Source organism: Dermacentor andersoni, chromosome 8, assembly GCF_023375885.2.
Source record: "Dermacentor andersoni chromosome 8, qqDerAnde1_hic_scaffold, whole genome shotgun sequence".
Lineage (NCBI taxonomy): Eukaryota > Metazoa > Arthropoda > Arachnida > Ixodida > Ixodidae > Dermacentor > Dermacentor andersoni.
In genome coordinates, this window is record NC_092821.1 from 126368225 (window position 1) to 126380716 (window position 12492).

Sequence of the window (12492 nt, forward strand, 5' to 3'; positions counted from 1 at the left end):
CTTTAACGTGCCTCTATTTTACGGGACACGGGCGTTATTGCATTTCGCTCCCATCAAAATGCGGCCGCCGCCACCACCGGGATTTGATCCCGTGACCTCGTGCCTAGCAGCGCAACGCTGCAGCCGCTAATTAGGCCACCAGGGCGGGTCCGACTGTACGGTGCGTGCGTGTGCGCGTGCCAGTCATACTTTTTCGCTTCTCTCACTCCAGTTGAAATGTCGAGCCCTTCAAGCAGTATAGACTCATTGCGAACCTTCAAATGTGCGCGAAACTGTGCCCTCTCAATCTCCTGTCTCTCTCTTTTCATCCATGTACCCTTTCCCCAGTGCAGGGTAGCAAACTGGAAGTGCGTCTGGTTAACCTCCCTGCCTTGCCTCTCTCTCTCTCTCTCTCTCTCTCTCTCTCTCTGTCTGTCTCTCAAGCAGTATGGTCAGTTTAATGTCGACGTACCTACATGTACATGTATTTCTCTTCCTCATGGGGACAGGACGTTGTCCACAGACGAGAAAAAAAGAAGGAAATACAGAATTCGTCCCTCCGGCTTCCTCGCCACAGATGGACACCGGGGCAGCGAAATCACCGGCCAAAGTGCCGTGGACTCTCTGCGTGGAGTATTTGTCAATGCCTCGGGACGACACCGCTGCCGAGTGGTTCCGAGCAAACGCGGCCTGGCATCATTCGAGGCCAACCACGTGTACTGGACGAGTGCCAATTCTCGCTGTCGCTTTCTCTTTCGCTGCGGCAGCGAAAGAGGCAGGGATCCGTGCGTCGCAGCCTCGAAGCACAGGCACTGTGTCTTCTGTGATAGCGTTCTAGTCTAAAAACATTTTACACAGTTTCGGGCTTATCTTGCCCCCGAACAGCGTCGTCATATATCTACGTGTATTTGCTTGCTTTAACATTTATTCAACACCCTGCTCTCGCAACTTCCCCGTCAGGAAATCTGTCACACTCCTACGCGTATGCCGTTCCTGACTTGAGAGTACTGGGAGCTAACATAGATGACGATTATTCTTTAGGGACAACGTAAGCTCCAAATGGCGCACATTTTTCTGAGAGGGCAAAATTTTCATACAAGGGATCTTGGGGCCGTACTACTGTGATCTCAAAGAAATAGTTAAGGATTTTCTCTCGATTTTCGCAGAAAGCTAGGCTAGTTGGTATTTATTTATCGTACGCATATCGAGCGCTTCTGGGGAAAAACACAAAAGAAAACGTGACAGCGGCCTTCCTGTCTTGTCTGCGTTCCTCTCGTCGTTGTTCCTGTGTTCCATTAGTGTGTTATTTTTCCCGCGAACGCCATATGTTTCAGATCTCATTAATTATTTAGAGGAACACTGTTTTGGCTGCTGGTATATTGGTGCGGTCATTTTAGCTGCTCTTATCCTTGTTCATTGCGTGCAGGATTTTACGAATTGTTAGTGCTGTTCTTTATCAGAAATATTGTTCTCTGTTTCACATTCACTAGTATAACCAAGTTGTATGTAAGTTGTATGTTGAGTTTCCATTTGCTATGGCCCTATGATCATTATTTTTAATGTCCTTATCAGTGTATTTTTTTATGTGTAGTTGTATTCAATAAACGGGTAGTGGGGCCCTCGTCAGGCAATTGAATCTGCTTTTAGCCCCTTCATCCCAGCCTTTGTATGTCCAAATAAACAAAGAAATTGAGACAGTCTTGCGTTGTGTCACTCGCATAGCGAATGGGTGCTACTTACGACAACGTTCTTCGAAGCGGACACGTCTATTGCTCTAGCAGTAAGACTTTGTAAACATTTTGTTTATGACGTTTTCAGCTTCGATCTGTGTTGAGGCTGAACTAACCATTTATGGCAAGCGTTGGCAAGCAACCACAGAAGAATAACTGCAGAAGGAGTTGGTAAGTCGACAGGGGGTTTAGATGGTTTCGTGGCAGCGATGAGCAAGTTTGCGAACGAACTATCGAATCTGTGACTGTGATTATTGATAAGGCAGAATTGATGCGTTCCGTAGTATTATGGAATAATCTTCCTGCAAATGTATCAAGCATTCGAGAGGCTTCAATCTTTAGGAAACAGCTTGATACTTTCTTCTCTTGTGCTAGACGTGTTTTCCTGGATAAAGATATCCCTGTTTATCTACCTTCAGCAAGGGTTTCGTCCTTAAAATTTGACATGTTTCTTTTTCTGATTGTACTTTCTTACTTTCCAAGGCTTCTTCCTTCTCCTTCTTTCTGCTGCACAAATTTTAGATTGCTCCTTGTTAAAATATATACCCTCTCCTCCACATTTATTGTTCTGATGTGGGAAGCCATTAATTAATATTAAGCATCTGCGTAAATATGCAAAAGCGGAGGTTAGCTAAGAACCATCCGCGGTAGCTCAGTGGCTATGGCACTGCGATGCTAAGCTCGAGGTCGTGGGTTCGATCAGGTCGCGGCGGCCGCATTTCGATCGGGCGAAATGCAAACACGCTTTTGTATTTAGACCTGGGTGCACGTTAAAGAACCCTAGGTGGTCGAAATTAACCCTAAGCACCTCAATATGACATGCCTCATAATCAGATCACGGTTTTTGCACGTAAAACTCAGAATATAATTTAATTTACTTTAGCTGAGTAGAAACGCGAGAATGAAAAGAAGAAACGAGCGAGTCAACTGTACATAAGACAAGATTACCAGTAGGCTCAGAAAATGATGTTACTGTCGTTGCTCGGTTGAGGTATGAGTGGGTCGGGTGAGTGGGTCGTGATTGAGTGGGTCGTGATTGAGTGGGTCGCGATTGAGTGGGTTGGTTGAGTGGGTTGGGCGAGTGGGTTGAGCGAGTTAATGAGCGATCCAGCAGTTGAGTGCTCAAGCATGTGTTAGTGGCGTAGCATGGTGAGACAGTGCCGCAAAGGGAATAGAGAAAATAATATAGAGCAGAGAGGTCGGTGGTGCCGTCTCACCGCTGATGAAGTGCACCCCTCCTGCGAGCCTCTTGAACATGTACCGGTGCTCCTTGAAGGTGTACACAGAGAACCCGATGCCCATGAGCAGCATGACGAGGCTCAGGGTGCAGAAGGCCACCTCCGAGCGGGTGTACTCTGCGATGGTGGGGCCCACACGCACGCAGAAGCAGGACAGTCATTTTTCGGACACAAGGGATGCCGCAGACCAGCTTTCCTGGCCGGCACGCATTTGCGTATTTATACCCCTTTGTTATTGCTATAGTGCACTTCAATTTCTCGTACATGTAATGTACTCATCTTCCAGTAATGAAGCTCAAGGACTATAAATATATTATCTGCCACAGGCGGTCATTTAGAACTTAAGGTTAAAAAAGAAGCGCCTGATTTAGCATTAAAAAAGCACGCATAGTTTCCCTGCGCACATAAATAAATGCTCACAGTGTGTCATTGTAAAGGCAAACACCTGACTTGCATCTCTAGCGTAAAATTGCTTCTTACACTTAAATGGAAAAAAAAATCCACTTGACGTTTCCTCGAACGCAAGGTCTATTTAGTACACACCGTTGAGTGATTTTATTACTGACGCTTCTTGAGTAGTTGTCGACTAAATAGCTGTTCTAAAGGTGCTTACTTTCTTTATGTTCATTCCTTTTACTGAGCAACATTATCATCATTAGCCACAAAAGAGCCTATGTTGGTGTGTTTACATGTAAAGATGGCATCACCGTTTAAAAACTAGATAAAATCACCTACCAAGAATTGTGCGGTCAATCTCCATGTCATGTCGGATAGCTTCCTCCGACGGGAACACGCTGAAGAAGGAACAGGAGCCTGCATGATTTAAAGGAGGGGAGGGGGCTTAAAATAAATTCCTCCAGAGAAATAAGCCCGGACTAATTTTCAGCTTAGCGGGAGCTAAAATACATGTTCAACCCTAAGCACACTTGTCCACAGCGGTTATGCTAGGCTAGCTTAGGTTAGCTTAGGTGGCTTTGGGTTGGGTTCAGTTTGTTTAGCTTAAGTCGGGTTTCGGTAGGCTAGGTTAAGTTCGGGTGCGTCCGGTTGGCCTAGGGTAACTTAAGTTAGAACAAGTTGTGTTATGTCATGTTAGGTTAATTAGATCCCATGTATTGAGATAAACCAATAAACAATCAATCAATCAATGCGCGGTAGCCTTCGTTCACATGGAATGGTGGAGGTCGCCATGCCGAGACAAGTTGTCTCCTCCCCAAGGCAGCGCCTACCTGGCAGGCAGGAATGTATTCTACAAACGTCTTCATTAACAAAAAAATATCAGTAAACGTGGAGTATGCAGGAAGCGTAGAATTAAGTGGGGCGTAGGGTTCACTGTAGCAGCTCAAGCTAACCGCCACGAAAATCCGACAAATCTTAACGCGGAAACCTCCAATTTGGTATCATTGATTCGCTCACTCTGTTCAGCTCCGGGTTTCCCATTGGGCATGGCTGGCGCAGTGGTCCGGCACATCCGGAAGAGACCCATGTTGGCGTACAGGAAGAAACTCTTGGTGCGGTTCACGTACACGGGGCCTGACTCGGGCGCCACTACGGTGACCCATTGTTCGGTGCCGATGCAGATGATCCACAGGAAGAAGCCCAGCATGGCGGCCAGAGTGGCCCACAGGAGGGCGCGCCGCTCGCTCTGTAGCACCGCCTTGGGATCCTCTTCCGGTCCTGCCGCGGCCTCCTGAAATCGGCGCTCGCGTTTCGACCGGCGGCTGCCGGTTTTGCTCTTGCTGCTCTTGGAGCTGGTCCTCGACTTCTTTGAGGAACCCATGATTCACAGACGATAAAGGCAGCCCGCGCAGACAGCAGACCACGATACCGTGAGACGACACACGCAATGTGACTACCAGACGACGAAAACCGTAAGACGACACAAGCAGACCACACACCCACCAGACGTCACAAGGAGACGGCACGACAGGGTAGACTACACATAACAAGTTCAGAAAGGCACGTTAGCTCTAACGACGGCAGTGGACGTGCTGCGAGTTAACTCCTCGTGTTGGACGGCTCTCGATGAGCAAGGTGAAGCACGTGCCATTAACGGTGATCAGCTGTCAGTGTCTGTATTTCTGCAGATGGCGGCGTAGTCGCATTCACCGAAGTAGCACGTCACCAAGACCGTGAGAGTTTGCTGGTGTAGTCGAAAGTGGTTACTGAACAATACAGAAGGCAGTAAAATACAAAGTATTTGCGACAAAATAAGATTTCATTGGCCACAAAGGACGATAAAATCGCAAACACAGCTACGCCAACCACCCGACAGCCGTCCCCTAAGGAAGGAACAGACGGTAGGACATTTACCCCTGCTGTGACAAGTTCACGAGAACAAAGCTATTTGCACTACAAGCTACAGTCTAAATAACAAATTTCTGCTTATACTACCTTCAAAAACGTATATCCTCAGTGCACCTGGTAATGTGAAAGGCTTGCATGGCACTTAAGCAGGGGCTCAAGCCGCAGCAAGACCTTGATGCGCCAAGTTAGCAACGCTTAACAGCACTAGCTTTGTGAAGCCTTTTAGCACATACAAAAATAGTAAATCAGAAAGCTGAACCTTCACTGGTCAATGTCGCCGTCCTGGGCAACCTTGAAACGGCGACAGCTTACACCAGGTGGTGGATATGAAAGATGTGACAGGCTCATGACAAAATCTCTCGCTGCAGTTCTACTGAGATTTCCGAGAGGTTCTCCGTAGGGCATCAAGAGGCCTTCTCGACGGGCATCAGGTGCTTTGAGTGCCAAGAAAGATGGCTACGACGAAGTGAAATCTATAGATACGCCCACATGGGCATAGTCCATCGGTGACAACAGAATTGGTCCGGTGCGCAAGCCGTTGTCTTGCTTCTCAAGAAGCCTCGTTGCTGAAGCAGTTCCAAAGCGCCAGATTTACGCCATCCTGCATATAAGAAAATTGCAGGATATGTTAGTGTACCTCTAAAATATATATATAACAATAAACACTAAGAGACCTAGGAAGACCTGTGCCACTTAAACGAAAACGTTTTATCCCACTGCAGCTGCAGTGTCCATAAAATTTATGGTTCTTCCCATTCGAAACACAAGGTTTCGTGCGTTGAAACATTATATGAAAGAAATAAGGTAAATAAGCAAACAAACTAGCTAGCGAGATACCCAAGTCAAGCTACCCCTACAGTCAAACATGGTGTCTATATGATGTTACAAAACAAGTTAAAAAGTAGTAAGCAAAGGTGGCGCACATCCCACAGCAAGGGCAGATCATGTGACACCGGTGTGCAAATGCGCCTTTGCGCGTGCCGTATGCAGAGCAGCAGAAGACGTGGCGCCTTGCCATTGTCCGCGCGGGGCTGCCACAGTGGGCCGTGCTCCAAAACCACCGCAGCGCAACGCCTTGTCTCGTCTGGGCATCCGCGCGAGCGGGCCACAAAACACCAACGTGTCCCGGGGTCAGTGCTATTTCGGATTGCAACGATGGAACGCGACTGCCGAGCCTGTTCTGGCTGTCGTGCGCGACCGGCGTGACTTCACTGTTATCCGGGTTTCATGCGAGCCTTGAAAGCAGGCGTCCTGTCCTCGAAGCAAGGAGTCAACTGTCGGTGGAATATTAACCCCGTTACGAGGGCTGACGTTCGACCGTTTAAGTATATGGAATCGTAGCAGGTGTTCAGCGCTAGAGGAACGTGGAAGAAAAGGACGGACGCAACACGAGCGGTCGCCTTGTCCTTCTTTTTTGACCCCTTGTTTTCAAGCGTTTGGTAGCTGTTTAACCCGTTTAGGTACGAATTACGACGAACTCTCTATGAATGTGACTCCTTGTGAACAGCGCGAAGAATGCGACTATAGGATAGACAAGCGCAAACGCAGATTATCAACAGGTATTTATTTGAAGCACGCACGCACATGCACACGCACCACATGTGTATATATGGTGCACAAACTCCAAATATTAAACAAAATACCATGCTTACATTGCCAGAAACAGACAACGCAGAACGAGATTCCACGGTGAAACGAAGACGGAGCACATTGGTCACGTGCTCAAACGAATCATCGGTTCAAGTACAGTCCCACTCGTCGTCGCTAAGCAGACTAAATCAAAGGCAGGCTAAAGCGCGTGTTGCTCCTCATGTGAATCGCGTACACCTCGAAAATTTCTCTCGTTCTTTGATGCTTGTACTTCCGGAGGATTTCGCACTCGTCAAGATGGGGAATGTTGCGGCGCACGACGATGGCCCGGGGTTCTTGAATAAGCTTTATTCTCTCTCTCTCTCTCTCTCTCTCTGGGATGGCGAGGTCGCGGTATGCCCCGTCCTGACTTGAGTGTCGAAGCATCTTTCCTTAGACGGTCGCTCGCTAGGCGGCCCCGTAGATTTGTAGTTTAACGAAGCACACATTAAAACACAGCAACGTGTCTTCGAACGGGTTTCGCCAACGTGTTTTGACAGGAAACCATTAAAAATTCACGTCCTTCAAAATTTATTATTCTTTTTTTTTTATCACGCGGAATGTGACGATAGCGTCTCCGACTCTACGTGACGTCACGTTCTGCAGCGTGCCTTTAGGTGGTGCCCATACATCGTACCCACCCTTCCCTTAGCGACGGCGCTCCCTCAGAGTAATGAAAACCGATGGACGCGTACAGCATCGAAAGGAGGGGAAAATAAACTTCGTAACGGCTCCGGCGTTGGCGCCAATATGGGTCGCTCGCGGTGTATATCGTGAAGCACGTCAGGAAGTGATATGAAAGCATTATATTTTTATTAAGAGCCTGTCCAACTTCATAACGGTGCGACAAAGTTCCGCATGGCCTCCGAGAGATTGCGGCGTTCCGTCATTTCTAGTGGAACATTACAGCGTTCTAGCTACACGGACGCAGAACAAAAAGAAGCCGGTGTGCTATATCTTCAATTCAAGTTTATTTCGAAATTTTATTTCGTGGAAAATTATGTAAACTAGTCTTATTGCAAGAAGAGAAACTGTCGCTGCTCTGAGCCCGAGTTCGTTCCATTTCTATCGAATTGAAGTTAGAACGTCGATTTATTTATTTATTTATTTATTTATTTATTTATTTATTTATTTATTTTAACGTCTGGAAACAACACTTTGGCTATGAGAGGCGCCTCCAAATTATATAGGTAACCCGGGGGAGGGGGGAGGCAGTATTTTGTAAATGTCCACCCAGCATTTCGTCTTCCGCTGGAGTTCTCATTGGCTGGGCTGAGGTAAGCGATAGAAGGATGGCAGGCGCCCCCAGCCAATCAGCACTTCAGCAGCAGACGACATGGACACGTCCACTTGGTGGATACTTTCAGAATAGCCCCCTGGAGTCCTTTAACGTGCAACTAGATCTAAGTACGCGAAGGTTTTTTGGATTTCACACTTATCAAAGTGCGGACGTTGTGACTAGGAATCGAACCCACAACCCCACGCTATGCAGAAGAACGCCATCCACAGATTCACGACGCCGCTTCGAAGAGTACAACATCTCTCGGAGTACATACAATGCAGGCACTTTGGCGTCGACCTTTTTCAGAACCTTTAGCCAGGCTCGCGTTCGTGTACGTGAACCAGGATCACTTTCTCCTTAATCAGCGCCGTCGTAGCGCAAAAAGTCGTGCGGGAATGTTATGGCTACATTTGTCTTATTGTACTGCGCAAAGGTTTGCGAGAAAACTTTAGACGAATATTCGGTGCCGATCGAGATGCACTCTTGCTGCTTGTTGGCCGCGAAGACGAAGTCTGACGCAAGTCGCGAGCTTTCCCCACCTGTGATGATGGTGCATTGCAAGCACTGTGAAATTTTCATTGCCATCTTCGACGTGCGCTACGACTCTTGTAGTGCACACGCAAGATGTAACGCTTGTATTTCACAAAACTTCTGTCTGTTTGCTCGCTTGTTTTGGTTTGGCTATTTGGTTATTCGTTTGCGCCTTTGTTCGTGCCAACGTTTGCCGAATTATCGAGAAATCTCTTCGAAGTGTCGATATATCTCTCTGCGGAGACACCCTTTTATTTATTTTTTCAACAAATGTGGCTTCACTGTAGGCAAGTGGCTGTCACTGTCGCCACTGCGCAGCCGGAGTGAAGAAGCACTGCGAAACGTTGAGAAGCGGCAGGGTGAACCATAACGCTTTCTTTCTTCTGAAAGAAAAAGAACTAAAATGAAGTCCGGTTACTATAACATGGCATGGTGCTAGCCGCGCGGACCATGATCGAGGTTTGGTTTGGCGCGCGCGTTGATGGTGGACCACGAAACCATGCGTGTAACAGCCATCGCGAGGCGAAGAGGCCGTCGGTCATGCGAGCCGTTCGCTCCCAGTTCTCAGATGCTGCAGAAAACAAAAGAAGCGCGCGGTGGCGAAAACGTAGAAATATTGTTTTTTTTCTCGAAAAGTAAAACATAAGACTGCTAACGTGGCTCTGGAACGATTACGTATTTCGTTTCTCCCTGCATTCTTTTCTTTTCTTCCTTCATGTATATATATATATATATCTTTTTATGCCCCGCTGTGTTCTTGAAGGAATCGCCGCTGGTGGCGGTGGAGCCGGCGGAGTATCCCGTTTCTCAAAAAACCGGGAAGGCAGCTCGGCCGGGCTTGAGCCGCAGCTCGCCCGCCTTGCTCGAGAATACTGACCGTTCGCTCGATAGTTCCGGGCAATTCTCGAGGGGTCCGCGGCGAAGGAAAAACGAAACCAGCGCCGTCGAGTATACAACTCCCCGAGTATCATTCTCAGATTTCGGTTTCTGGATTTGAGGGGCAAAGAAAGAAAAGAACGAAAAGAAATCGTAATAATAAACACAGCGCCGAAGATGGCTCGGACGGCGACGATGGGGAAAAAAAAAGATAGCGAGAAAAAATAAACGATAGGAGGGTTTGCTTTTGCCAAGGAAAACGGTTTTCGTTGTTGTTGTTGTGGCACTGCCGTTCTTCGCTTCCTCCCACTTCGTGTTTGTGTGCGTGTTTGCGTGCAGGTGTGCGCGTTTTTACGCGTTTGTACGAGCGTTCGCTCGCTTGGGTTACGTTCGTATGCATACGTACTTTCAAGAAAATTGACACTGATTGGATGTAAGCCGTTGCGTTGTCAAAGACGATGAATAAAACCTATCGTGGGATTTTCGACAACCGCGATATTACACATAAATCCAGGCTTCAAAAAGCCTAGATATATCTTCATCTGTGTTTGTCCGTTTTTTTTTTTTTTTTGCAAATGTAACGTGAGGATATGGTTACTTTGTCCACGTATGTAGAGGCACTGCTTCTGTCGCCGAACAGTGGCATTTACGCAAAAACTCGGTTTCTCAAGTTCGTAACATACCAGTCAGTAATAAGAATCGTCTTGAAAAGCGATTATTTCCCTGAACTGTCTTCAAGACTGGGAGTGATATATGCGGGCGTGTCTATTTTAAACGGTCATGCATGCGCGTTATGCGGCCTTGTGCATCGTAAAAGCGGTCGTACGAGTACGAGTGACCGCACACGGCTCAATGAGCATGTTACAGTACGCGGCGCGTTATTCCACCGATATTCGCGTTTAGTCCGCATAACCATACTTTATATTCACTGCCGCTGATATACTAACGTCACACGGTCGCGAATATAATCACCGTGTGGTACAAAGGCTTGCCAAACTACCGCTCATCCCTTATCGATTTTTAGTGGTAATATTATTGGTTATGTATATTTATTAATTAATACGAGCGCTCGTACGGAACTCGGCGTCCTTTCGCTGAACAAAAAAAGAATTCTGGGGTGACGCTATATATATATATATATATATATATATATATATATATATATATATATATATATATATATATATATATATATATATATATATACATATTTATCCCGACAGTACTTATTAATTAGATTTCTAAACCTGAGATATATATATATATATATATATATATATATATATATATATAGAGAGAGAGAGAGAGAGGGGGGGGGTAGGAAAGCCGATGCACATCCGGCTCGCAACCCTACGCAGGAGAAATGAGGTTAAGAGAGGAGCGGAAAGAAAGACGGGAGACAAGACACTGAGGGTGTCACTTCATCCGGAGGCGCGCATCGAAAGTACAGTCGATAACTGAGGTCTGTTGACTTCTGGAAGGTGATACGCGCATTACTGCAGATAGGACAGATCTCGATAATAAGAGGACCTTGTAAAAAGCTACAATCAGCCGCCATAAGTCGTTTCAGCCACTGAGAAACGACATGATTTGGCCCCAACACATCGCGTCTATCAAACTGCATTAACTTTCGATAGCAGGTAATACTGTTTGCGCAAGTTCTTAGCATCTTGTCTGAAGCATCTTGTCCGTCATATGTGCCTCCAAGATGCGTAATATGGTGTATTATGTGTGCTTCCAAAATGTAGTCCTGCAGTCGCGGTTTCATGCCATTAGCCTTTAGTTTCTCGTTTTTGGAAATGCCTTCCAGGAATTGGCCTTCTCAGAAAACTTTAGCCGAAGTTAACACCGGGATTTAGAAAGGCCCGAATCGTTCGTCATTGTTTCGCTTGCAAATAAATTGAAACTTCAATTCCATTATCAGGTTTACTCACATATTTGTTTTATTTTTATTTCGTACTCTCCTCCGTAAACTTTCATACATTTCCACCTCCCTACGCAGAGTAGGCTGTCAGCAATCATGCGCACGCTGGCATAAATTTCTGGGCTGTGATAAATAACTTCTTTCTCTCTTGATGTTCTTTTTTTTATGTGTGGGAGAAAGGGGGGGGGGGGGGGGTAGTGTAGTTGCAGGGATCTTTCACTTTATAAAACGTCGCCGTACGGTTCGATCGCAGGGTTCTCCTCTTGTCCGGTGTAACAGGGTCCTACAGCTTTCGGCCGTCTGCGAAGTAACTACGAGAAGAAGGCATAAATCAATGCTTAGAGCGGGGGAGCGGAGGGAAGGGTCGCGCTGCCGTTTAGCGGCCTGTCTCCCCGCCGAGGCGCTGGCTCGGTGATGCGTGTTGGCGGTGGAGAGACGCGCGACGCTGCCAGCAGCACGGAGGCCTTGGACCCAGGGAGGCGAGGGAGACGCGAAGTGACACCCTCCTAACACGGCTGCTGCTGCTGCCACCAGAGACGTAAATCAGCGTCGTACAGGCGCGTCACTTTCTCGCGGAGCCTTCTGAGCGGAGAGAACCCTCCCCACCCCTCCTCCTCTTCCTCCTCCTCCTCCTCATCTCTCTCTCTCTCTCTCTCTACGGTTTCTTTTTTGGTCGTAGGCTTTCGTAGAAATAGTGCTGGAAGGCAGTTTGGTGCCGTGTCATCCAACCATAGTGAGAACGACTATCACTGTCTCTTCGTGTAAACTATCTGGTAATTTCACGTAATAGTGAGAGAGAGAGAGATAATATTTTAATGAAAGGCAGAGATTTTAGCTGGCGTATAGACATCGCTGACATGCTACTCTGCGTGGGGAAGGGAATTGGGAAAAGAAATACAGAAGGAGAGAGGCGCAAAAAAAGTAATGTTAAAAAAAATTGGTCACTGGGTTTTCTGGCTCATGGGCAACGGCGTGCAGTGGTAAAATCCTTCAATGTAT

The 12492-nt window shown here is 47.0% G+C and overlaps 1 protein-coding gene across 1 annotated transcript in view; it reads right to left on the minus strand.

Moving 5' to 3' along the window:
* LOC126525570 (uncharacterized) overlaps positions 1 to 12492 on the minus strand; it is a 59652-nt gene that overhangs the window by 3456 nt on the left and 43704 nt on the right. The window contains exons 2-4 of the mRNA XM_050173498.3: positions 4361 to 5852; positions 3683 to 3760; positions 2927 to 3064 (exon numbers count right to left, since the gene is read on the minus strand). Of these exons, the coding sequence (XP_050029455.1) occupies positions 2927 to 3064; positions 3683 to 3760; positions 4361 to 4724 (580 nt within the window). The 5' untranslated portion in view covers positions 4725 to 5852. The remainder of the gene's footprint in view (positions 1 to 2926; positions 3065 to 3682; positions 3761 to 4360; positions 5853 to 12492) is intronic.